We start from the raw sequence: 26,158 nt of genomic DNA on the forward strand, positions 1-26,158 counted from the left end.
ATTTGCTCATTGCGTAAAGTGAAAGTGGATCGACAACGAAGGCTGCACCCACACACGTGTGAGAAGGCAATAGTATTACACGTGTTTATATGGGAAAATAAATTGCCAATAGTGTTTTTATTTTTGACACGATGAATTATGATTATTAAAAAAATAGCCCAATGTAAAAATACTTCTTTTTTTTCACCGGTTTGCAAAATGATTTCCTTATTTCACGTGCACTCACGACACCTTTGAGATACGTTTGATGGGCGTGTCAGAAAAGGTGCCTAATTATCAACAGCAACATGTATTACAAACTATTCCAGCCTATTTAATCTGAGGGTCCTTTACAGAGCTACACATTATTGATGGGAAGGCTATTATTGTGGATTACTGGTAATATATGCAAAAGATATACGCCAATAAGCTCATATGTGATTTTGCATAAAAGTACATTTGCAAAAGATCTTACAAAGATAAACAAAAACCGCTCAGCATTAACAAGCCCAACATGGAAAGTAAAGTGTGGCAACACTGTACTTGGTCTCACTTTTGATGTAAAATGTGCATCTTCAGATGCATTTGTCCATATGGGTGATATGGCCTTTAAAATCAGTCGACAACATATTTTGTATTAGTATTACCTTTCTTCGCACCACACTGCCTGTGTTTTCAAACGTGAAATAGATTGTCTTTTTTCAGAGAGATACAGGATCACGCGGAAAGGTTCAGCGAATGGAACTTCCCCCGGACCATGGACCTGTGATCCTGCTCTGCAACATAAAGCGCTGGCTCCCTCTGCCGGGTCAGCGAGTGCACAAACACCACTTTCTGGGTTATGAAAGTTGGTAGCGCCACAAACATAGTGGACAGATTTTTGTTTTAAAGACACTTTCTTTGATGACCATAATTTATACTTAAATTGCTATACAAGTACAGGTCCATTTTTACCATACTAAGTATGATGTATTTACTTACTACGCCCACAACTGCGAATTAAATGGTATTAAACCATTCTTTCCAGTATTTAAGAACGAACTCCGTGGATATGCTATAAAATATTCAACTGATTTTAGCGCATCGTTGACTGAAGGTGAATCTATGGTTTATTCTTGAGAATGAAGATCCTTGTTGTCCTTGGTTATTTTCCTCTTTCTCTGGCTGTACCTCTTGGCCTTGTGTTGATGTTTTACCGTGTGTGTGTCTTTGTGTGTCCTAGCCTATATGAATTGTCATAAATTAACATTTAGAATCTCGTTTAAGTTATCCGTTTATTCTGTTGAAGTTGTAATACCGATATCTGAATAAAACAAAAACAAGTTTAATGAGATATGACACTGTAAATTACCGGGACGTTCAAGAAAGTACTCTCGCAATTTGATGCCTCATTTTATATACAACAACAAAAAATACACTGGCATTTACATTGTTTTTAGAATACGTCTATCATGGAAACACATGGCTTGCAAAATAAACGAATGCAAAATAAAGTCAGGCAGCTGGAAGGACACTCAGTTGAGCTCTGAGGTCCTAAATCCTTTAACCCGGACATGCGCAGAGGAAAAATTCTCTTTCTCGGTGGACGCAATGGCGGACGCAGAGTGAGTGTTTTGTGCCTTGTGAAAATCTAAGCACATCCACTGTTAAAATAGACATATTTGTTCATTCTTCGTCCTTGGTGGATTGTTTAGTGTGCATGCACTTTAGTCCTGGTTGTATTGATTAGAATTGTGATCATTTTGGTAGTTATTGTCATTTGATGGGTTCGTGTGTTTAGTCGTAGCAGTGCGACATGTCTTTCTCTGCCGCCTCCCTGCACTCAAGACGAAGCTCGCTGAAGTGTTATGTTGCAGAACAGACTGCTTTATGTTCACTTTCGTGCTCCTGTTAATGTTTTTTTAAGACGTCGGCTAGTTTTCATTGGCGTGGGATAACAAAGTGTAAGGGAGCCGGTAAATGGCGGCTAGCTAGCTAGCATCTACCCGAGACTATGCGTTATTTTATCATGTTAACTGAGCCGTATGAGGAGGATACCCGGCGTTGTCAATGTCTTTCAATTTGGTGTTAAGTTGTGTTTCATCTCCAACAGAAAAAAAGTACCGGCGGTCCCTGAGAGCCTTTTGAAAAGGCGAAAGGCCTATGCCACCATGAAGGCCATGCGGATCAAGAAGCTCCTGGCGGAGAAAAAGGTACGTGGCCAACATGTGTCTGAAGCTTCAAAGTGGGGCTTTTTACTCGCGTATGTCTGTGCGGGTAATTACGTCAGTAGGTTTTTACATTCTCGCATTAAATATTATTCCTAATGTTTTTTCAGACCCGCAAAGTGACCAGGAAACTGATCTATAAGAGAGCTGAGAAGTACCACAAGGAGTACAAGCAGATGTACAGGCGTGAGGTTCGCCTGGGCCGTACTGCTCGCAAGGTGGGAAACTACTATGTGCCAGCTGAGCCCAAACTGGCCTTTGTTGTCAGGATCAGAGGGTGAGTATTGCCCATCTAGTCACAGGAGTACCACATGGCAAACTAAACCTAATCAGTAACATTTACATGGATTACTAGACTTCATATAAGACATGATGCTCAAGCTTTTGACATTGATCAGTTATAACAAGAGTTTCAAAGGGGTGGAAATTTTCCGGAAAGTTTCCACGGGAATTTTGGCTTGGAAATTTTGAAAAAAAGAAATGTGCCTACGTTTTTTGCATAAGCATAGAACAGGGAACTTGTAGTTGAGAACAAGACTATGTACGCCTACCTCAGCTGGACCCTGAATGCAGCTGGTTGGGAACATTGTTTACCAGAAACATAAACGTAAACATAAAACGTTCTGTTTTTGACGTTTTTGTCATCAATGTTGCATCTGAAAATTTTAGCCCAATGCCTGGCAAGTGTGAAAGCACCGAGTTGTGTCGAGGCCAAGCGCGGTACTGCAGACAGAGATTTCAATTATAGCTCGCAACATATTGCAAAAAATAACTGAACTAATTCATTTTTTGGAGCTGTGATCTTAGTTCAAAATTTTGAATTATAGACTATGAACTGAACTAGTTAATGTAGAAAGTGAACTTTCCCAAAACTGATTATTAGCATAATGATTACTTGGTATTAAAATGAACATGGCTTCAGTTTACCAAGTTTATTTGTATACAGTAGACTTTTTATAGTAGTGAGAGTAGGACGTATGTATGTCCACACAAAAGTACACCATCACCTCCATTATTCGCGACTTTCGGAATGTCAAAAAAGTCAAGTTTCCAACTTTGAGTATTCCCGGAATGTTGCAACCCTAGTTATAACTGATTTATATTGCTGCTTACATGCTATGTTGGTTTGTCTGTCAGCTAAGTGCAAATGGCTTTTACACATTGCTGCAGGTTGTCTTTAGTATCAGCCTTAAACAAACTATGGTGACTGTTTTGAATGCTAGTTCTACATTGCTTCAAGCTGGTCTGTGTTGTGGTATGAGAGCATGTGTAACAGTTGAGCCTCTTGCTTCAAGCCAGTTAAGGTATATATTTAGTTGGGATTGTGCAGCTGTTGAGGCATTTTCATTCAGTAATCCCAACATTTGGTTACTTTAGCAATCCATGTAAATGTGCTGTCTGTAAATGTTGTGTGGTTGATGATGAACAATTCTTTCCCCGACTTATCGACTATGCTGATACACTCATGCAAAATAAGCCAATTATTCTGAAACCACAATCGATAAAATTGATGAGAAAGCTGTACATTATTGCTAAGCTATGTGCTAATCATTATGCTTGTTTTACAGTATCAATGGCGTCAGCCCTAAAGTCCGCAAAGTTCTCCAGCTTCTTCGTCTGCGCCAGATCTTCAATGGTGTATTCGTCAGACTGAACAAGGCTTCAATCAACATGCTCAGAATTGCTGAGCCTTACATCGCTTGGGGGTGATTAAGGCTCTTTTCTCAAACTTGATGTTAACCTTATGATGCAGACAATTATTAGCGACTACAAATGGTTCATCTCTGGAATGTGGTTGATGATGCTCAACTTTTTTCCCCATCTTATCGACAATGGTGATTACTGACTTAAACTAAGCCAGTTTGGTCTGAAACCACATTCCATAGTACATAATTTATAGAACAGTGAAGTAAATAGTTTTAACAAGAACTGCAGAATTGTAGGTATTCCTCTTGCCCACTACTTCTCGGTTGCTTTTACAAAAAATATGTGTAAATATACGGCATCAAATGGTAATCTGCGAGCTGTTTCAAGGGATCTTAAAATGTCCAATCTCAGCCAACTGGAGAATATTATAGCAATTTAACGGTACACTGGATCCAAAAACAAGATTCAGATGGTTCTAAGTTGTTAATCGGAATGTTCAGAACATTTATATTTCTATTTATAAAAACAATCTAGGTATGTCATAAGCTTGCAAACTACATTGCTCAGAACGCGTCATAACTGTTCATTACCTGTTGGTCCCCCAGATACCCCAACCTGAAGTCTGTGCGTGAGCTTATCTACAAGCGTGGCCACGGCAGGATGAGGAAACAGCGCATTGCCCTCAGTGACAACGCTCTGGTGGAGAAGGCCCTCGGTATGTAAACTTAGTACTTTTATTTCTTTCCCATGTGTCATTATGTTTGAGTTGTCTGTCTGAGAGGGCCAGTCTATTAATCTTCAAATTTAGCACAGATGTCCACCTGAATGAACTGAATTTCTTGGGCAAAGCAAATATGACTTAACAAAAGAACATGGATGTGAACTGCAACATTACTTATTGGTCGGCGGAGTCCTTTAACCGTGAGAAAGTAATTCTAGTTTGCGTCTACATTCATAACAGTTATGCGCTTCTGAGGGGAACCTCCTACTTCTGACCAGTTAAGAGTTAATTTCTGTGGGGAAATGATAAAGGCAGTGTTTTGGTGTTTAGTGTTGCTAGTATTTAAAATAAAAAGTAGAATAATTAAGTATCGCTACACGTGGTTAATGATGCACACTTTTTTCCCCGTCTTATCGACCGTGGTGAGAAAACTTCTAACTAAGCCAGTTTTGTCTGAAACCACAAGCCAGTCTAACGGTGACTTTTACATTAGGATGCATTTTTGTTGTTAAGAGACTAATCCCTAATCAAACTTTGTTAATTCAACCTTATTGGAACTTTGTCACAAAGTAAAATGTATGTTGAGTTTAGACTCTGGTAAACTTGCAATATAACTTTGGAGATTATTGTATCCAAACATTTCAGATTTCTCCCGTCTGGATTAAAATGCTTATCAATTAAGCTATAAAGTTGTCCCGATTTTCACAGTTTTATCAAAACATTTTAGTAATGAACTTGTTTTCGCTATCTCACATTTTTAAGTGTACCAAAAGTTATGCAGTTTAATTTGTTAAACAATTGCTTTTTGTTCCTAAGGCAAATATGGCATCATCTGTGTTGAGGACCTCATTCACGAGATTTACACAGTTGGAAAGAACTTCAAGCCCGCCAACAACTTCCTGTGGCCCTTCAAGCTGTCGTCACCCCGTGGTGGTATGAACAAGAAGACCACCCACTTTGTGGAGGGAGGAGACGCTGGCAACAGGGAGGATCAAATCAACAGAATGATCAGGAGGATGAACTAAAGCAATGGTAAGTTGTAGGACAATTGCAGGGCAATGAAGTATAAATGGCTTATTAGATGTGGTTAATGATGCACAATCTTTTTTCCCCATCTTATCGACTATGGTGAAAACCAGCTGAAATTAAGCCAATTATGTCTGAAACCACATCTTAAGCCATTAAACTTAAAATAATCTACCATGTAATCTTCAGTCTGCAAGATATGGCGACATTGTAATGTTAGGAAAACTACATTGAATAAAGCGATATGGTAATCATTTAATTCCTAAAGATATCTTGGTAATGGCAGTCTTTTATTGGAAACAAACTGGCCACTGTAAATAAGTGTTTCTAGAGTTTCCAAATGGTAATTTCAAGTTTCCCTGTCATGTTTATACAGTTCCAAAGAGCACACTTAAGGAATAGACACAATGTATATGTGTACTTGTTTGCCTTATGTATTGGATATTGCTTTGTATCAGGTATAAAAAAAAAATCCAGAACAAGTTTAGTTTCTCCATTTATAACGTTTTCTTTGTGTCTTTTTTTAGGTTTTTCAAAGGACTCAAATGTACAATAAAAACTTGGAGGAAAAAAAAACCTGTCTTATTCTGATTATTAATGTGTTTGTGACATTTTAATTAAACAATATGCCATCTTGTGCATATCATCTTTTTGTTTGGTTACAAGCAGAGTATCCACTTTATTTGCTAGGCTCAATGTGTTTTTAAAGCAGTGGTGTTGGCGTTTCCTTAAAGTAATAGTCCCGTTTTGATACCCGGAAGGACGAGTGGAGGACAATATGAACAGATGTAAAACATCAGGCATGCACATCAATAAACTGTGGGCGTGGCTACTCCGTAAATTTTCAAATAGAACTGAACATGGAACGGTTTTGTAGCAAACCTACATTCTGGGTAACTAATGACGAGTAACGGTTTTCATGCAGTGTTTCCATAGTGACGCGGTGAGTCGGTCAGCTGCAGCCTCTCAGATGTCTCGCGGGTCCGAGTCTCCCGCATTAACCGCCTAGTGTCGTATATCTGCTCTCAAACCACGCTTCGTTTCCGACGTATTGTATGGCATCTCCAACATGATGAGTTTCCATATTAATGCGTCGCTTCCCGCCATAGAGGCTCTGGCGTCGGAGGCGGGCTCGAGTTGCAGTGCGCGCGACCCTCATGCGGCTAAATATCTAGCGTACAGGAACTTCGGGATGAGAGCTGGTGCAGGGCAGCGGGGAAAACTGCCCATGATACAACCCCTGAGCAGTAAGTAAACGCGCTGCATCCATTCAGATGCTGCTGGATTATCGGTTCTGTCCAATTCCTGATGAGCACCGTTCGTCTCTGTTGTAGAGCCCAGGAATTGGACAACCTTGGTGAGCGGCTTTATGGTTGGAGGGTAAGATGCGTCAGCATGTGGACAAAATCACCTTGTTTTATGATGCAAAGCTTTACGTGTGAAGTGTTTCTACTTGACAAGATGTGCAAGCAAATATGAGTCCAACACAGAAGTACAAGTGTAAATATGTTTAGTGGTAATGCAGTTAATAGCATCCAAGAATAAAAGCACGAATGGCATGCTGTGTGCCTTATTCTGGCTGGTATTCCATGCGTGCTGCCATGTCACTTTCTTCGAACCTGTGTTTAGGTCACCTAACGTGACCAGTGAGGTCCGACTGGAACCGGAGAGCAATGACCTGAATAAGGACATCTGTGGGAGACACTTCCTTTTTGATAAACCGTGTAAGAATCACAGAATGGAAATACTTCCCTTTCATTGTTACAATGTAGAGTGTATTTGTAGGATTATTTGTATATTCCTAAATTGATGAATTTACCTTAAAATTGAATTGGATACACATTGATTTTGAGGCTACTTCCTGGATTTTTACTGGACTGCCAGTAGGTGGCGTTCTCGTCATACATAATGAGCACACTTCTCATAACTGCAACAGTGATACAAGAACGCAATACACGTGATTAGGTTCTTTGAAAGCAAGATCATTGATGTTATAGAAAATGAATGGCTTATGTTGTTAGCCTAATCATCTAAATCCAATTATTTTTAGGTGCAAAATTAGAAAGAACCAGAACTGTGATTCCTCAGCTGTCAAGAAACTACCATGAACACAGACCTGGCAACCTGCATCCCTTCAGCCTCTCCAAGGAGCTTTCCCACAGCCATCCAGGGCAGCCCTTCACCCTGGGGTAACCAGTGGATTAATGTCACTCAGCCCTGTAGTTCTAGTTCGACTCTTCACAGCATATTTCTGAGGACAGCTGCACAGATTCTCATGTATGACAAGACGAACAAACAGAGAGAGACAAAAGTAGCCAGACAATGTTTTGACACGCATCATCTGTCTGTCACAAACAGGAGGATTTTAAGATGATTGTTTTTAATTTTTAATATTCTGGCAACATTGGGCATATGATTATAGCTAAAATGAAATCATTGTGCGCTTACACAATGATGAGGTCATAATGCATTACTCTTAGTCCTCCATTTGCTGGATCAGTTTAGTTTGATGGCGCGCTGCTTTCTCTTTCACCCTTTAAACAATTTGGGAGAACATGCATATCTTCTTTTACATGAAAAGAGGTGTGTCTTCTGAAAGATAGATGTCAAATAACTATTGCTTACACGGGAAATAACCAAAACAAATCTAAAGGCTATATCCCAAAAGCTGTATATGCAGCCCAATGTTTCATATGTTCATAACGTCCTCAACTCTGTCTTCCAGCTACCTTAAAAATTTCGAACTGAATACAACTCCAGCCGTCCTCTTTCCCTCCCCTTTAGTCCTCAATGGCAGAAACACTGTCACAGTTGAAAACTGCAAGCTCAGCAGGTAATTGTACCCTCATAAACTAAATCACACCAGGCCAATTATATGTTCTCTTAATTATGTCACACAACTATTCCTCTTCTGCGTTTCCTCTCTCCTGCAGGCCTTTGGTGAAGTATCCCATCACCTCCAACCTACTGAACGTTAAAGACCATCAAAAGAGTGAGTTATTTTGATGCTGTGAAGCCAAGACGTTGAGCACCAGTCATCCATCCTCAGTAAACTTCACAGTTTGTGTCAGAATGCCCCTGTTTGTGTAGCGAGGAGAATACAACATTCAACCAGCACCCAAGTTTATTGTTCAATTTATTGGCAGCAAACATATTAGTTTTATGGTTTTTCCTACTTTAAACAATGTGTGTTTTGACATTGATTGTATCAAGTGTATTCTACGCTGGCCTTAAGCTCTTTGCTTGTGTGACATTACATCGTCTTTTTGTTTTCAGTGTCTATATCGTATCATAGATGTCATCCTAACATTCATTCTTCTCTCCCCCCACACTCTTCTTTCTCTGTCTCTTTCCCTCTCTCAGTCCAGTCCTATACCGACCCGGTGGTGGGAGCCTCTCGCTCTTTTATCCACAGGGTATGTGAGCTGTCTTCTTTAGAGGGTGAGACAGTGAGACACGAAAAGATCAAGAAAATAAGGAAACTTAAAAAAACTCCATCCTGACAATCACCGTCCTCCCAGTCACACTGGTCAAGGATCAGAACTTTTGAGTCTGTGCCAACATTATCTGAAAGAAATAAAACATTCGGGGCGCCGTGGTCATTTCAGTGTCTTGTTGTGACAGCGTGTTCGTCCTCAGTGGTATTAGTTTTCTGCTTAACATGGCTGCTCTTCACATTTTGGGATTCTTGACCTAAGATCCTCTCTATTAGTTACGTAGTTGTATTTACTGTGGTAAATTGCAGCATTTGCTCCACACATGGTGATGAGGAATATGTTCGTTTCTGACTCACAGCTGTTATTATTTTCCCACTCAACATATGTCTGATAAGATTATTTTATCTTTCTAATGGCTTGTAATGGCTGTTATGTAATACTGCCATATTTCTCTCTCTGTATGATGCACATGTTGCAGATGCTGGGATGCTTGGATCTCAAACATTGCAGTTATATACTTAAACTGTGTTGAGAAATTGTAATGTGTATATATATATGTACATATTAAATAGTTTAGCAAAAAAATGTTTGTGCCTTGTTAAATGTCTTCCTGAATTAAATACATTTATATTTGTTGTTGTTAATCCTTTTGTGAAGAATGTTTCCTATTTTTTGCTCATGATTTTTGTTCTTCAGCTTCTCGGGGGCTAAAGCAAAGGGAGCTTTCCCTTATTTTTGGCACATACACTGCATATTGACGAGTGCAGTAATCAGAATGCCTAAAAAATTGCTATGAAACATAATCTGCATTCCATATCTACAAGACAGATACAAAGCTGTGCCCCCAGATCCCAGAATGTGGTACTTTCCCACATCATGCATTGTTTTGTTGTGGTGCAGAGGGCAGCTCATGTCTCTGAATAGTCTTGTTCATTGTATTTGACAAAGACAACAGTCCATCTTTTTGTTAAGAGATATGAGAACTTTATTATTATTTGAAGATGTAGCAGCTGGAGTCATGCTTGTTTAATATGTGATAATTCAACTACGACAATGGTTGACCTTGTTTTTTTATGTCTTTCATGAAGCAATTTGTATCCCTGTTGTCACAGTGTGAATAACTAAAGTGAAAATACAGGAGACGTGATTTATTATATTAATTAAACTGTCATTCATTGTAAATGATTGATCGGTTGCCATCCGAGTGTGTATGACAGATGTTAATTGACACAAGGTACGATGACAGATGCCACAGCGGTAGCAAACACATCCACAGACATATGCTGGAGGCCAGAGTTTTAAAGTCATAAAACAAGCACATTTATTCACAAAACAACTGTAAAGAATCATGTCAGAATGTACAATTTGTGAACATGCCTGCAGCATTTTGGATGATAACACAGAGAAACTCTGGAAGGACGAGCGCTCTCACGGCCACACCAGATGAGCTCAGGCTCATCAAGTTGATCTGGATCCTGCAGAAGACAAAAGTCTTCATAAAATAGCAGAAGAAATGTTATAGTTTGCCATGACTTTTCATGATTGGTTTTAATGCAGAATATAACATTACTTTTGATGGTTTAGGACATTCGAAATAATAATTTCAATTACATTTTAAAAAAAAACAAAAAAAACATGGCTTGGTATGCCACACAGAGAGCTACAGAGGAGGATCCATATAGTCGATCAGGATGGATATGAATAAAGTAGATGTCATGTGTATCCCAGGATGTCCCCCCAGCAGTCTCGGCCTGCAGCAGCATATCTAGGGGCTGGACCAGGGCAACCCTGAGCCAGCCCTAACTATAAGTGTTACAAGGGGGAAAATCTTAAGCCTACTCTTAAATGTGATGACTGTGTCTGCCCCCCGGACTGAAAGTTGAAGATGAATCCATAGAAGAGGAGCTTGATAACTGAAGGCTTTGGCTCACACCATACGTTTTTAAGACTTTTGGAACCACAAGTAGCCCTGCATTCAGTTAGTGCAGCTCTCGTGGGGTAATATGATGCTATAACTTCTCTAGTGAGACTATAAGATCATTAAGGTATGATGGAGCTTTACCAATTAAGGCGTTGCAGGTAAGGCGAAGGATTTTAAATTTGATTTGTGATTTTACCGTTAGCCAGTGCAAAACAGAATACAGGCGTAATATTACCTCTTTTTAAAAGGTTTTTGTGAGTCATAGTGTAGTACAGTGTGCCAGGCAACTGTTCCATTCTAAAATAGATTTGGTGGATCACGCAGCATTGATCCCCATCAGGGCTACACTAATCGTCTTTCGACACAGAGATGTAACAATCGAGACCGGCTTTAGCCGTGGTTCAAACTCAACGTGTTCTCACAGGAATATGTGACACGACCTCGGCCTCAGTGCGTTACGTGGCACGCAATGTCTTCAAATGAGATGTTGGCACCACAGAAACAATGTAACGCTAACCGCCAACTAAACCACTTAGTTCGATTTAGGAAAAACGATCCGCACATAACTTCACAATGACTCATCAAGACCACGTAATGCTGTCAAGTGAAGGATGATGGTGTCCTGCAGTGTGCCACTAAGATCACTTAGAGGAGCCTGGTGGACGATCAAGGCGTCTCAATGATCTGAACCAGTTTCCAGACTAAGATCAAGGTTGTTTTCTTCAGTATTTTCTGTTTTTCTGTTTTCCTCTGATTAGACACAGTGGAGACAGAATGGGCAGCAGATGGACGGGAGGCTAGTCAACAAAAAGTAGAGACTGTCATCGAGATGCGCTTAAGTTTCGGGTTTATGGTCAATATGCCACATTGAAACTCAGCCGGTCAGCGTTTCATTTCAGGAAATGTATCCCGAAGCTCTCTATTAAATACAAATGTGATGTTGTCAAACGTTGAGCTCTGTTTGTGTTCCGGCCTCCCTCCCCGCGGATAGTGAGGTGTGCATTTCAGGGACGCACAGTGACCTAGAAACACAGAGCCATCCCCTTATTCAAGTGAAGGGGTTGTATTCACGCTCAAACGGTCAGGGTTTTTACCGTCCCTTTCAAGTGTACTGAAACAAAATGACCTGGAACAAACAGGTCTTTAATAAGAGCTGTACTGGGGCCTGCCCACAAGTGGTTTATCGTTTCACTGTAGTTCCACAACACTCTTAACCGGGACAGCGGCAGGCGGAGAGCACAGCGCTCTGCGCCATTGTTTCATCATGCCTCAAATGGAGTTTGAGAGTTCAGGTGCACTTTTGTTTTAATGTGTAATGAAAGGTTTTTGCTTATGCAGTATTTGCCACACTCATTTCTTTATGTCATACAGCATTATTATTATTGGTTGGATTTCTTTCTATCAGAAGCAATTATGTGAGGGTGAAAAAAAAAAGAAGCCGGGTTGTGTTACTGTTTCCTCCGACTTGATGTTGTGCCAGTTGACTCTATCAGCAGGGATCAGAGAATGTAGCCTGTCTGCCAAATTATAACTTTGCCAACGCCTTAAATCCAAAATGCCCGAAATATGTTTGGGTCAGTATGAGAGGGAAAGAGACAACTTATACCTGGGGACAAAGATCAGTGCTTTATTACCTGCCGTTAAAGGTGCCACTGCATTAACTGAAGTTAACACTGTTTTATATACCACAATGGGTCAAACGAGTAATATGTGTATGGGTTATTTTGGTTATTTTTAATGTGACTGTTTTAGCTTTTTTTTTTAGCTTCTCAGATGTGTCGCTTTTACTTGTCTTACATTTTAGTAAATTGAATATTTGAGGATTTCAAATGAACATGAGCTCTCGGATATAATGTATGTGAGCTATCTCTCCTCCACACACCGCGTCATACAGTATCTTCTATTCACAAAGAAATTAACATAAAAGACAATAATAAAAAACAATGAACATTCCTGCTTGATGAAGGCTTAAACCTCCCAACTGATGGCTCCTGTGTCATGAAAGCAGTCTGGGCTCCAAAGAAGATCGTAAAAGATCCTAAAAGATAGTTACACAGTGATCAGAAATAAATGACAGAGCAAACAAGCGACATGTGTCAACAGTCCCTGGTCCCATAGTGACCTGTGTGTCTGTGTGTTCAAGTGGGGCAGTCGGAGGTCAAATCTTTGTCTTTTTCCCATCACAACAGAGCCAAAAAAACGATGACAAATCTATGGCAACCGGGCTTATTGTGCGGCAAATATCCCCGAGTTTCTTTGCTTGCACTTTGTCCAGAATCTCAAGATACATTTGTTTTGTAGAATCATTTTAACGTAAGAAAGTTTCACAGCTGCCAGGAGAGTAAGATTTTTGCCAACAATATGCAAGTCAAAGCATGAGTGGGATATTTTGTAACATTATTTTGAGCTATGGGTAGTTTTTGTGATATTTCTACACGTTGCCCTTGGCAGAGCAACACAGACAAATACTCAGGAAGAAATCTAACCTTTACAATGCTCTCTGACATTTCACAATATGATTTATGGAACCCACAGTGATAGAGGCAGCTCGCTCATCGTCATTACCATGACTTGGCGTCTCATCTCTCTCAGAGGTTGGGGCCAGTGTCACTACTCACCCACACATCTGGCCTCACCTGCCTCGCCCCTACTTCTAATGTCCGCTTTGACGTTCACACATGTGGGACTTTAGCGGACCGATGAGGGGGACAATGATCAGTGATGTCGGGTTCGGGGGCGGGCAGCAACCCATTTACAATATCCATATCACGGTTTGCCATGGTGTCATCAGTCAAACTGTAACTCCCTCTCATGAATGGAGCATCATCAGTGGGATGCAGGAGATGGTTTGTCAAATAGATGATGTAAGTGCGATGGGAAGAGACTCACTCAGGGTCATGATTTAAGTTGCAATCCTCCGGTACAAAGCGGGCACCGCCACATACGCGTTGATACTTCTTTCTTACACAATTCTGTGTATTCTTTGAGGTACCAGCCTGTTCCGCCTCACTTATCAGTCTCCGAGACGAACCTCGGCTTGAAGACTGTTCTGATGACACAAGCCAAGTCAAACATCCGACTTCACCTCTTTAAATAATGACTCATGTTTGTCCGGATTCACCATTCACAAGAAATAAGATAAAAGACTTTCTCAAATGCCACCGCGTGGCAACAAAGTGCTGAAACTCATACACTCCCTTACCGTCATGCACACACGCCAAATGTACAGATGTGAACATAAAGGCAGGAGGTTGAGTCATTTCAGATCATAGTGGACAAAGGCTTCCATTCATGGGACTCGCTGACTGGACTTATCAGGAAGAAACAAAGTCAAGCTAATTGTTATTAATCTTTTGTTAAATACTTGAGGCCATGATATGTTTGCCTTGAGGTTACATTTTCAGTTATATATTGGATTTTTCACCAGACCGAGGCTGAAGAACAGTGACAGCTCAAACATACTGAGCCACCATGTACAACATGTTTGCAATGCCGTGAGCTAACGTCGTCACTGCGCTGTTCTATCATGTTTAATGCCAAGAAAAAACAAAAACACTTCTGTGTGTATGTTAGATACAGAGTTCCTAGGTGATGTCATCCACGTACCTTTACGACAGGTGTCGAGCTGAGAAGGTGAACATTTGTCAACAAAGGTTGTGAAACTATAGCAACCCAGGTCAGCGGTTACCATGGGGACAGCCAAAGTTTGCATTCCCCACATAGGCGAGATTGAGCTGGGATTCACCAGCACCCTGCCGTCTGCACGACGCCCAACTCCAGAAGGGGTGGCGCGCGCGCACACACACACACGCACACACACACACACACACACACACACACACACACACACACACACACACACACACACACACACACACACACACACACACACACACACACGCACGCACACACACACACACACACACGCTTTCATTCCAAACTAAAACCAGTGTCTCTGCGTCTCCCACCAGCTCTCTTGTTTTGTCAAGTAAACGTGTGGTGTGACTTCCAAGAGTTCAGCCTCTGACGTGACAGCTTGTGACAGAGTTTGAAGACCGTAAACACACACACACACACACATGCATACACACACACAGTTCACCAACTCAAGACAACTTCAGACAGCGACCACGGGCGTGAGCTCCTTTCCGCTCTACTCTCGACTCACGTACACGAAGGAAACCCGGAGCGGGGTGTGTTACTGTGGGAAGGCTGATTGTCTTTGACAAGTGCACAGTGAGGGCAGGAGGTCCAGGGTTGGGGGCCTGTCAGATGTAAAACACACAGGCTTTGATGTGCACTCGCAACGTGCTCGAGCCACAGCAGACTGATGCAGCTGGAAGACTTTCAGTGGGCCGATAAAATCAGCACCGAAAATGCTCTCTCTCTCTCTCTCTCTCTCTCTCTCTCTCTCTCTCTCTCTCTCTCTCTCTCTCTCTCTCTCTCTCTCTCTCTCTCTCTCTCTCTCTCTCTCTCTCTCTGTATGTGTATGTGTGTGTGTGTGTGTGTTAGCATTAGTGCCATTTTGAGGAATTTTGATTTACAAAAATGAAATGTCCATCATTTGGAAAACAGACACCTCACCTTCTTAAATTGATTGATAAGTGATGTTTCATGGGAGTCCTTTAACTTCTTAGGTCAGTCCGGGTTCAACCCCCTCAAACTCGACTATACACTGATTCAGACACATGCTCCTCAGTGATGCTGCTGCTGATGATTATGGTGAAAGATGAAGGCTATTACTGCTGCTTGACCTACCTGCTTATGGCGAGAAGAAGAATCAAAGGACCCAAACAGACCCCCCTCCGCGCACCGCGGGCTGTTTTTTCAAGACAGCAGAAGAAAAAGCATCCAGATTATTATCAATATCTGCTCCTTCTATAGCAGGAGGCCTCATCCCCTGCTCATGCTCCCTGCAGAGGACTCATTTGTTTCCCATGAGATGAAGGAGGAACTGCTCAAATACAAGCTGACCTTCTGGAGTTCACAACATCCTCAGACATTCAGACTCCTTGAGCAAACATAACATGAAAAATGCTTTTCGCCGGAGTCTTGCTAAATTTAAAATTAATATGCACGAAGGGCAGCTTGCTTTTGAACATTGAGGTTTGCAGTGATATGAAGATTATCTTTGTGCACCACATGAGTAAGAGCAGGCCAATAGGGTGAGGGAGCATTTTGTGATCAGCTTTTATAAATCTTAACTTCAGACATCATAATTAATTTCTCCTTTAAGCGTGTCTTAATTTCCTTGAGAGCAGCAAACATAATAGTCGTGGTAATAAACAATAAAAATTAGATAAGGTTGTCATAGACATGCCTCTCCAGAACTGACAGTATGAAATTAATCTGTCAAGCATTAGAAATGAAGGACACACCCTGGTCTGCAAATAATGGCATGACCTCTGCAGCTGCAGCTCACGGATTCACAGCCCCGATACTTAACAAAGTCACCTGTTGTATGCCTTCGATCTCCTGGGTTTTGAATAAATAGTTAGACATTTTAGAAAACGTTTGCTTTCTTGCAAATAGTTAAATTAAAAGATTAATAGCACTTTCTTGCCTGCACGATAAATATAAAGCTGCACCTGTTAGCTTAGCATAAAGACTAGAAACAGGGGAAAGGATAGCCTGAATGAACAACATCTGAAGATGTGTCTCTAAAGCTAATTAACATGTGTATATTTTATTTGTTCAATCCGTTTAAAAACACAAGTGTAAAGACGTCAGGTTGTAGTTTTAAGTCGTGGTTTATGTGCTGGACTATTTCTTGGAAAGGTTAAGTCACTTCCGGGAATCTTGTCATCGTGAGATTGCCAAGCAATAACATGTTGCTTCTGCACTTCAAGAAAAATTGGTGTTAGTAGACAGATCAATATTTATTTATTGGTTCTGCCGTAATGCTAAGCTAAGCAGCTCCTGGCTGTATATTCATATTTAGTGTACAGATATTACATGTCTCGAACTTACAAGAAAGCAAATAAGCCTACATTTCCCAATCTATCAACAGCTAAATAAAATACGAGATATCTCAATTACCTGATCACACAAAGGTGCAAAGCACAACCTGAAAGAGAAAGAGGAAAACGAGAGAGGTGAGAACCAAAGGGTGGTTTTACAATGCTCAGAGGGCCCCTTGGCACAATTGTCTGGAGACCTGCCAACTGCTCACATTCCTGCCTTTCTTTTGGGACTCAGAAGTCTGGGGTGGCAGAGTGGCCGGGCGAGACTGGCATCAGGGTCACACTAAATCAGCAGGGAGAGGGCAAGAAAGAAAATGGGCAAACAACAATAAGACAGGTAAGAAGAAAGAGAGAGAGAGAGAGAACAGAAGTAGGAGGCGAAACCACTCACCCCTCCTTTGCCCTCATTGTCTCCTCCTGTGTGCGATCAACTGAGGGAGGTGCTCAGCTGGGAACAAGAAGAGAGTCATCGCTCTGAGGGAGCGGACGCACACACAATATGAGAGACATGGGACTCTGATCGGCGCTGGAATGGGTCGTTCCGTACTGTAGATTGCTCTGCAGACCCGTTCCTGGAGGGAAACAGAGGGGCTGGACACAGGAGACGTACACAGGAATTCCAGGTCACAAGGGCTCCTGTGGCAGAGCGAGTCTTGGCTGGGTTGGTATTCCAACCTCTCCCTCTCACGGTCATGAGTGTGACAGATGTAGAGTAAGGACCAGGGAGGGATAAATCAGTGAGAACTAAGAGGCTATAGTGTTTAACTTCAAGGGTCTGACCTGACATCCCCCCTCAGGATGGGATCCTCCGTGGAGTTTGCCTGTTTGCTGTTGGCCGTTTCCACTCTGGGGAAGAACCACTTGGTGTCTGGGGGTTGTTCAGGGAAATGCTGCCGAGGGAGAGACCTGAGCTGTCTGACCACTGACTGGAGGATGGACCGTGCCTATGGGACATGCTACTGCGACGAGGGCTGTGTGAGGACCAAGGACTGCTGCTTCGACTACTTCACAGAATGCCCAGGTGAGGGATGATGGGAGGGATCGCTCTCATTGTGAGTCGGTCACAAGTGGAGGAGCTGTTGGGTTTCTTCTGGAGCGCACACATAACTATGAGATACCAGGGGGAGATAACCTGTCGCATGAGATAACCTCAAAGATAGAGGAGCAGACACAAGATAAAGATATCTGTGGAATAAAGATTATTTTCAGTACCTGGGCTTCTTATCATATAATGTATCTCTGATGACACAGAGCTGTTCCAAATTCATTGGTTGTGCACGTCTACCTCCACTGCCTGATTTTTGCAGTGTCCTAAAAACACTGACAAGTCACATTTTACTTCTGGGGCTGCTAGCTACATCACACAACTACCATAATCAGTTCACCAAATAACCCAGGCAGCTCTGTGTCTAACCTCATTTCAGTGGACTGGCCCACATAATGGAATTAGTCAAAATATTTGAAGAATGTGATTCTGTCAATCAGTTGTAGCAATTACAGTTCCAGGCACACAAGCCGAGCGTACGTAATATGTGTTATAGGCCGATAGAGACTAAGTCTGCACGCTTAATGCATCAAAGCTTGATCATCGAGAAAACGGAGCGACTGAGAAGGAAAAAAAAATTCAATCACAGGACTTTGTTTGAATGTGTTGCTCACTTGGCGTGCGCTCAAACCACAGGAGGAGAGCAGGAAACACCAATTATTCTAAGTCACAATCAATGCTTCATTAATCTACAGTTATTTCATGCATATGTAGCTCCATTACACTGCTTCACAGGAAAATTGTAACGCTGCAAGGTTTTACTGTTGCTGTGCCTCTTAAGTGTCACCTCTGCACACACTAAACTAAACAAATCACTGTTGGTGTCTGGTCCAATTTCTATGAGTTGCACTGCAGTATGATTGTTTGCTACCACCATAGGATGTCCTGTAATATGATTTCTCCCACAATATGGGCGCCAACATCCAGCTCAGGACTGTACCGTGAGCGACTGGAGCTTTTGGAGCGGCTGTGCCAAGCCCTGCCAGCCTTCAGTGCGGGTCCGTGTTCGTCACGTAGAGCAGCAGCCCAGCAACAGTGGGGAGCCCTGTCCCCGTCTGGAGCAACAGAGCGGCTGCAGAGAGTACCGAGACCGCAAGGGGGGCCACTGTGGACTACACTCAGGTATACCAATACAGGATCATTGCCTTGTTCTACTGCACCTTAAATGTGCTCAACCTCAATTTACCAACTAAATACTAAAGTGTTTTTTCTTATCAGGTCCTGCATTCATCACCAGCATGGAGTTTGGCAAGAGAAGGCCGAAGCATGACTACTACGGAGACCCACTGGACCCTGGGTAGGTTTCACATCCTCCTGCTGTGAAGTAGCATAGAAAGTATTCAGAAATATTCATGAATGCTGCCAGGGGTTAATTTCATTTAAGCAGGAAGCTGTGTAACCCAAACCCTTAAAAAAGAAGAAAAGATAACAGCTCAGCTATGTCTCCATGTACCAGTAGGTGTTTGCACACCTGGACGTCTGTCTACAACCGATTTAAATATAGCAAACGCTGCCCACAACCCTTTGAAACCGAATACTATTCTTTAATGAGGACCTTCACATGAAAAGCACATGCACAAAAGGCCTCGATGACAGTATGTGAGGTATTGTGCGCAGTTTACTTGGTCCCCATTGGTTGAATTATCGTTCCTATTTTATTCCATACTCCATTGACTGGTGTGTAAAACAATTCTTGCGTCCGTCACAAACTATCTCCTCAACATCCTCTCATGTTGTGAATATACTCACTGGTCTAAACATCCCTGGATCCACTGTGTGACCTTCGTGACGCTGCGTCTATGCCCCTCAGGTTCTGTGTGGAATTCACACTGGAGTCCCGGACACCCCACTGTACAGTGGAGAACCGGCCACACACACACTGGATGCGCTACATAACAGAAGGATTTAGAGTGTGTGTGGCATGTGAACCTCCTGCCATGCACAACAATAGTGGCAGCTGCCAAGGAGACGGTCTGGAATCAGACAAGTATGAACCTTGATATATATATATATATATATATATATATGTGTGTGTGTGTGTGTGTGTGTGTTCTTTCAGGTTCGTATAAACCTGGATGTTTTTATAGAACAGCACTTTACATTACAAGTCTTTTCAAATGTTACTATTTTATAAATCCCACTTTTTTTTTGGTTCAAAGTGAAAATAATCTAAGCTCTTGTAGACGTGAAAGTGTAAAAGTATGCCTAAACAAACACTCGGGTCTGTGAATGTTTTGCAGAGAAGCTTTGCTCCACTGGCAGGCGGTGGGAAACCATCAGTGCAGCGGGACCTGGAAGAAGATCCAGAAAACGCAGCAGTGCAACTGCCCGCCACAACACAGCTTCGTCTTCATCTGATCGAAACAAAGCACCACAGAACATTCTCTGATCTGGTGTCCACAATGACATTTCAAATCGATGCACGTCAGTGAGACTGAAATACGATGTTCAGATCAGATGCTTCAAAAAGCTTTCTACTCCAAGAAGAGACTCACGACTTGACTGTGGTGCAATGCAATTTTGTCTTTAATATATAATATTCTACTGGTATAAAAATAATGTTTAACTCTCTCCAATCACCATGCACGTTTCCACTGCTCTGTGTAACTTTACAGCACACTATGTAAAGACACTGTTGTAACTTGTACAGTATTCTACCCTTTGTATTACACATTAAGCACCTATCAAAGAAAATAATGCATCATTTTAATTGTACCAAGGCACTGTTGTATTTGTTTATTACAATTTTAGAGCCAAAATGTTAAACTTAAAATTATAACAATATTTTACATTTGAGACATGATTTCCTGCTCAAGAAAATAAAACCAAAAAAACATGAAATGTTCCTTATGAGACAGGCGACACAAAGAGGTTCATTATGTTGAGTGCCCTCTAGTGGTGTGAAATATATTTGATCCAAACAAAGTACAACAGCAGAATAAGAGGATCCATTTCCAGAGTTTAGCCAATGTGTTGAAATGGTTTGAAGAGCGTGGCAGCGAATCCCATGTTTCACTCACATTCATTACCTTTCATAAGTTAGAGGCGAATACTTACATATTTTTAAAAAAAACTATCAAATGTAACCCATCATAGACAACTCAAATATGCAGTGTTGAGCGCCCTCTTGTGGTTTATTTTCTTGGTGCAAACAAAACAGCAGCAACACACTGACAACAAAGAGTCACCTCTTCAGAAATGAAGCGGTTTGCTGATAAAGGTTAGGTCAAGCTGTATTTACAGGTGCATGTGAGATAATGTAAAAGTTAGAGAGGAACTCTTCCTCTTTAGCCGACTTTATGAGTCTTAGTTAAAATTCTCCAGCGGTCTTTGAGCATGGTGCCAGTACGTCCGTCAAAGTCAAAATCCATTAATATGCGAGACCAACGCCCCTGGCCGTGACGTTTAACTCCAATCACAAGGTATCTGTCCAGCTCGTGGGTCCATTTCTAAACAAAGTCAAACAGAAGGAATAAAATGTTCTGTAAAACACGACCCAAAAAGGTAGAATTTGAGTGATGCTGCAGATCTTCACTTGGTTTGGGATTATTATACTGATCGTGAATGAGCTGTGTGGTTAAACTTACCTGAGGTGGTTTTCTTGTTTTTTTGACCTTCGCGGTGTCCTCTGACTTTGCGGACATCACCTCCGAAAACTCTGATGGTTGGAGGAGGTTTAACATTGTCTTAATATTTTTTTTGTCATGCTCAGAAATGCGTAAGAAATATAGAGGTGGAAAACTTTATTTTATATGAAAAAATGAACACAATGCTACATCAGATCAAATCAAAATCCTATTTTTTTTTAACAGTAAAAACAACAAAAAGGCACTTAAAAGATAAAACCTACCGTTGGGGGAGATTCTTCTGAGAGAGACAAATGACTTCTTGCATGAATCCACTGACCATATATCTGAATTTTTTGTTGACAGTAGTTTCCGTTTTGTTCTGTGGAAGTGTCATACAGTGCAACATAAATATTTGTGACCCCCAAGGCTTGCTGAATTCTGCTTTTACCCAAACAGACAGCAAAAGATACATTTCAACACAAATTTCTACTGACCTCAAACTAACAGCCTTCTTCTGCTTATTTTTCCTGTTAAGACATAAATGTACAGTATATTGTTCGCCACAGAACAGAAAAAGATCACATGCTGAATCCAATAAATAAAACTGAAGGTTTTAAAAGTTGTTTCATACTTTCCGTTCTCTGTTGAATTGTCGGCTTCCTCGGACACAGAGCTCTCAGGTGGCCCCTCGTCCTCCAACGGCGCCCTTTGTGACGACTGCACCATCTTTATAGCTTCCTGATAGAAGAAGAGGCGACAGACAACAACACACAGACTCACATATTAGTTACTAAATGTTACGTTTTCATACTCCACCAAAACAATAAACTTCCAGTCTTTAAAGAATACTTTACCCACAAAATGACCAACAGTCGCACACCTGCACAAGATATGGTTTGCAACGTGTGCATGCAAATCTGAAGTGAAATAACACTAAGGTTTAGGCAAAAAATGGGTGCAAATGTTGTTGATGTTTAATATTATCTTTGGTGGTTTTAAAAGTAGCCCCTATCTACTATTACCTCTATTTAGAAGTTCTCAGATTTTTTTGTATTTCTTTAACATGGAGGCATGCAAAAAAAAACATTTTTCTTCCCGATGAAGCGAACACGGGGTGAGTAATTAATTTACAAATGGTAATTTTGTGGGTGAAGTATTCCTCTAAACATTGCTATAATGAGATTGTAAAACTAACGAGGCCCGTCATTAAAATACCCTTCTAAGTTCAACCTTGGTCAGCGGCTTCTATGTAAATCATTTTTGAAACTTTAATGCATAAGCGGTTTTGTTAGACCTCGAGGAGGACTCTGATGTATGTAGCCATTTGTCCTTCCTCCTAATTTTGATGACAAATTGTCAATTAACTATGACTGATAATGTCACATCAGCGCCTTCAGTTGGTCAAAGCACCATTAATCAGAAGAACCGGAGCAGCACACAAGATCAAGAAAATGTGTGTACTGCTCTTTGGTGAACCTTGCCGGTAGCTGTGGCAAAATATTAGTCACCTGCTATATTGACCAATTAATTTAAGTGTAACCAAAAATATTCAACAGCAGAGCAGCAAAGAAATGCATTTCTTTTCATACAACATCAAATGCAGCACTACTTAAAATATTAGATTAATTATCTAATACAGAATGATTTATTGCAGCTATTCTACTCCTTAGTTTTTTCAGCCATACAAAGTCATAATTTATTTGCATTAGTCATGCAGGGTCAGCCCTGTATACATGTTTACTGTCATTAAGAGACTGAATAAACCTACCATGGAAAAACAATGTTCCATATAACAGTCAAAGACTTGTGCTTTGCCTTTCTGCACAACCAACTTTCAGAGGCTGTGTTAAATTATACGGAACAGCACATGTCAATTATTACTCCCACCGTTTCCAAAAAGCCTAGTGGTGTACGACATGTCAAAACACAGTCAATCAACTTAATACAAATGTAGAGGAAACGTACGGCGACATTTTTTTGCGCTCCACTTCATAGACCCCATTGTCAAACTATAACTATACATTGTATGTGCTCAGCTGACCTCAAGATATTTTGACACAGGTTTGGGCCGACAACATACTAGCTGAGGTGCTGTACCTTGAGGATGTAGTCAGAGGGATTCTTCTCCAAGTAGGCATCCAAGTAAGATTTGGTTGTCTCCAGCAGGCGGTTGAAGCTGAAGCTCACAAGGAAAGGGTGGTAGGGATCCCTCTGTGTCACTATTGTTGACAGCTTGACAATCAATTTGTGCTGAAACACATTTGTTGTTGAGCAATAATATTAATCATTCTTGGCCAGAAAATAATCCAGTATCAACCTTGTGTTATAGAAAAGAAAAGATACAGTAAAAGACACACACACACACACCTGTGAGAATTCACGGTTATTCTTGAACCATTTGAGGGCAGAGGAGGCAGAAGATCTTTGGCCTTTCTCCAAGCACACAGCCACAGACTGGGAACATAGACAAATGCATCAGAATCTTAATGTAAATTTGGACAAAGCATCCCTTTGTGACACCAGGACTTTAACAGTAGAATTTAGCGTTCTCCAGAATTAATTTTATTTTTTCAGTCACACCCGGACATATTAAAGCAATGTCAGGACATTTTTTTGATCTTGTTTCAAGACAGGCCCCCAAATAATTGATGTGATTACCTGGACAAGCAAAAGTTGGGTGATGTTTTTGAACAAACTCTCGTCTTCCACGGTGTACTTCAGGTCTGACCATACTTTGGCAGCAGACATCAGAGGCGTCACACAGGCTTCCTCTTCAAACTCGACATCTGGGGAAATACAGTATATTATTTGGTTAAAACAGGAAGTTGCGGGTTCGTGAAGTATCGACATGTATACTTATGCATGTATGTAGATTAAAGAAGCACAGGACAGATTTTAAAACCATGGATTTCAGATTGAAGTTACTTAGCTATAGTTAGTTATTACAGCAAACTATCTCATCAAAACCATGACTCCATAGCTGTATTATCTATGTGTCTTACATGAGTTTTAATGTGAGCTGGGATCAGTTTCAACTGGTAAACATCCTCAGGTATAAACTGTAAACAGCCCTAAAAATCAATAAAAAGCTGAGTTTCTGTGGGAAGCTTGCTGAAGGTTCTGACCTCCATATAGTACTAACTTCAATGCAGATGTAAACAGAAGTTTCAGAGTGAGGCCTGAGCAACAACTTACCCAGCTGGTTTCCATGCACGACTCTCGTTAGGAAGCCACATATAGTCGCTTTCTCATGATGGCCTTTTCCTTTCAGTGACGAACAAAAGGCTAAAATCGAAAAGGTAAACACATTCACAAAACCGTGTTAGCTACTAGGTAATCACAATTAGCAAAGACGTTAGGATCTGCGTTAACATCAGTATAACAAACATATTATTTCCTTCTGATAACAAAAAAAATAATAAAAGCAGGACCCAGCATTAAAGCAAAGGTACATAAAGCTATATCCTCAAATAAATGACCGTGTATTGATACTTTAACTTAGCTAATCTTTCCTTTCAGCACCACCGTCTATATATAACGGTTATTTTGTCCATTTATGTGCACGAGTTATTTAGCTAAATTTATTCGAATTAACGAATTAAAACAACTTTTGTTTTATCCCTAACGGCAAAACTTACCCCTATATGTATGCCCGGGTACTTTGAATAAGGAAAGTTAATGTTGGTTCACGTTAAGCTAACTAGCTTACACATTGCTAGCTTTGAAAACTTACCCTGGAAAGTCGAAAGCGTTTCATTAAATTTATCGAAGTCGTCTTCCTTGAATTGCCGACACAGACTCACAAACATGAAGTCCAACATCCACTGATTAGCAACATCAGAAACTTCGGCAAAACTGACACTTCCATCTGTATGACTTTCAGCTGTCGCGCTTTTATTCCTAATTTCAGAATCCATGTTTGTTTTATTTATTTTTCTACTTCATTTCAATTCTCCTTCTTCCTTCTTGTTGTTGTTTGATTTCCGCGCGCTGTTGCTTATTTAGCGCCTTTTGAGATGCTGCACCGCCCCCTGGCGTTAGGAGGGATAACTACTAATTCTACTTTTAAACAAACGGATGTAATATGGACCAAACGTCTCTCTTATTAGGGGGGTTGGGCTATGTCAGTGCATTGACTCTAAACTATTAAGCGACTGTCTTTGGCTGGATTGTAGTGCAATATGTGAACGTTAACACTTCTTGTCGGGTCGCCAGTCCAAAAAAAAGAGATTAACTGCACTATACCATTTTCCTCAAAATGCGACAGAAATTACACATTTTTGGGGTTTTCAGCGGACAATATTGACACAAAATAAAGCTTGTACATGTTTTAAAACTATATAACTAATTGAACATCTTAATAGCATGGGTATGTAATCTAATCTGTGCTAATTTTACTTTTAAATATCCTTAATGTGAGAAATGAAGATGAAGATGCAGTCATTCTAGCCCCATGAGATACAATAAATACAGTGACAATAATCCAATACACATCACTATAATGCATATCATGTTTACTTATTTTAATAGGTCACAGCTTCCTTTAGTTTTTTTTTTCACAATTAAGATGTTACATGCCAGAGATTCTGGTCTTGAGTTTTGGGAGGGCTGTTTGGCAGCGGTACACACGAGCAATGTGGAGG

The 26,158-nt window shown here is 40.9% G+C and overlaps 4 protein-coding genes and 4 non-coding genes across 8 annotated transcripts; 7 read left to right on the forward strand and 1 right to left on the reverse strand.

Moving 5' to 3' along the window:
• Nucleotides 1–1,525: 1,525 nt before the first annotated feature.
• On the forward strand, nucleotides 1,526–6,217 carry rpl7 (ribosomal protein L7). Its single transcript, XM_068581615.1, has 7 exons — nucleotides 1,526–1,583; nucleotides 2,072–2,171; nucleotides 2,297–2,463; nucleotides 3,755–3,892; nucleotides 4,439–4,548; nucleotides 5,371–5,586; nucleotides 6,108–6,217. Exons 1-6 carry the CDS (start codon nucleotides 1,570–1,572, stop codon nucleotides 5,577–5,579), a joined length of 738 nt encoding a protein of 245 aa, XP_068437716.1. The 5' UTR covers nucleotides 1,526–1,569; the 3' UTR covers nucleotides 5,580–5,586; nucleotides 6,108–6,217.
• Nucleotides 3,595–3,685, forward strand: LOC137789140 (small nucleolar SNORD12/SNORD106). Its single transcript, XR_011077807.1, has one exon. It is a non-coding gene; the product is annotated as a small nucleolar SNORD12/SNORD106 (small nucleolar RNA).
• Nucleotides 3,975–4,066, forward strand: LOC137789137 (small nucleolar SNORD12/SNORD106). The gene has a single exon (XR_011077804.1). It is a non-coding gene; the product is annotated as a small nucleolar SNORD12/SNORD106 (small nucleolar RNA).
• LOC137789139 (small nucleolar SNORD12/SNORD106) lies at nucleotides 4,931–5,020 on the forward strand. The gene has a single exon (XR_011077806.1). It is a non-coding gene; the product is annotated as a small nucleolar SNORD12/SNORD106 (small nucleolar RNA).
• On the forward strand, nucleotides 5,635–5,727 carry LOC137789138 (small nucleolar SNORD12/SNORD106). Its single transcript, XR_011077805.1, has one exon. It is a non-coding gene; the product is annotated as a small nucleolar SNORD12/SNORD106 (small nucleolar RNA).
• Nucleotides 6,218–6,509: 292 nt separating the features above from the next.
• On the forward strand, nucleotides 6,510–9,661 carry si:ch211-171b20.3 (uncharacterized). The gene is made up of 7 exons (XM_068581991.1): nucleotides 6,510–6,827; nucleotides 6,915–6,960; nucleotides 7,210–7,304; nucleotides 7,631–7,769; nucleotides 8,306–8,413; nucleotides 8,514–8,572; nucleotides 8,944–9,661. Exons 1-7 carry the CDS (start codon nucleotides 6,650–6,652, stop codon nucleotides 9,081–9,083), a joined length of 765 nt encoding a protein of 254 aa, XP_068438092.1. The 5' UTR covers nucleotides 6,510–6,649; the 3' UTR covers nucleotides 9,084–9,661.
• Nucleotides 9,662–17,420: 7,759 nt separating this feature from the next.
• Nucleotides 17,421–20,803, forward strand: LOC137788724 (somatomedin-B and thrombospondin type-1 domain-containing protein). Its single transcript, XM_068581756.1, has 6 exons — nucleotides 17,421–17,562; nucleotides 17,699–17,922; nucleotides 18,874–19,068; nucleotides 19,165–19,243; nucleotides 19,757–19,933; nucleotides 20,187–20,803. Exons 2-6 carry the CDS (start codon nucleotides 17,700–17,702, stop codon nucleotides 20,302–20,304), a joined length of 792 nt encoding a protein of 263 aa, XP_068437857.1. The 5' UTR covers nucleotides 17,421–17,562; nucleotide 17,699; the 3' UTR covers nucleotides 20,305–20,803.
• Nucleotides 20,804–21,061: 258 nt separating this feature from the next.
• Nucleotides 21,062–25,495, reverse strand: terf1 (telomeric repeat binding factor (NIMA-interacting) 1). Its single transcript, XM_068581755.1, has 10 exons — nucleotides 25,249–25,495; nucleotides 24,711–24,800; nucleotides 24,174–24,301; nucleotides 23,883–23,969; nucleotides 23,613–23,765; nucleotides 22,147–22,253; nucleotides 22,010–22,042; nucleotides 21,797–21,894; nucleotides 21,534–21,604; nucleotides 21,062–21,395 (listed from the first exon to the last, which is right to left on the reverse strand). The coding sequence occupies exons 1-10, from the start codon at nucleotides 25,430–25,432 to the stop codon at nucleotides 21,234–21,236; spliced, it is 1,113 nt and encodes a 370-aa protein (XP_068437856.1). The 5' UTR covers nucleotides 25,433–25,495; the 3' UTR covers nucleotides 21,062–21,233.
• Nucleotides 25,496–26,158: the final 663 nt, after the last annotated feature.

The sequence above is a fragment of the Clinocottus analis genome, unplaced genomic scaffold, assembly GCF_023055335.1.
Source record: "Clinocottus analis isolate CAN_PGR_092001 unplaced genomic scaffold, fCliAna1.0.p SCAF_18, whole genome shotgun sequence".
NCBI lineage: Eukaryota > Metazoa > Chordata > Actinopteri > Perciformes > Cottidae > Clinocottus > Clinocottus analis.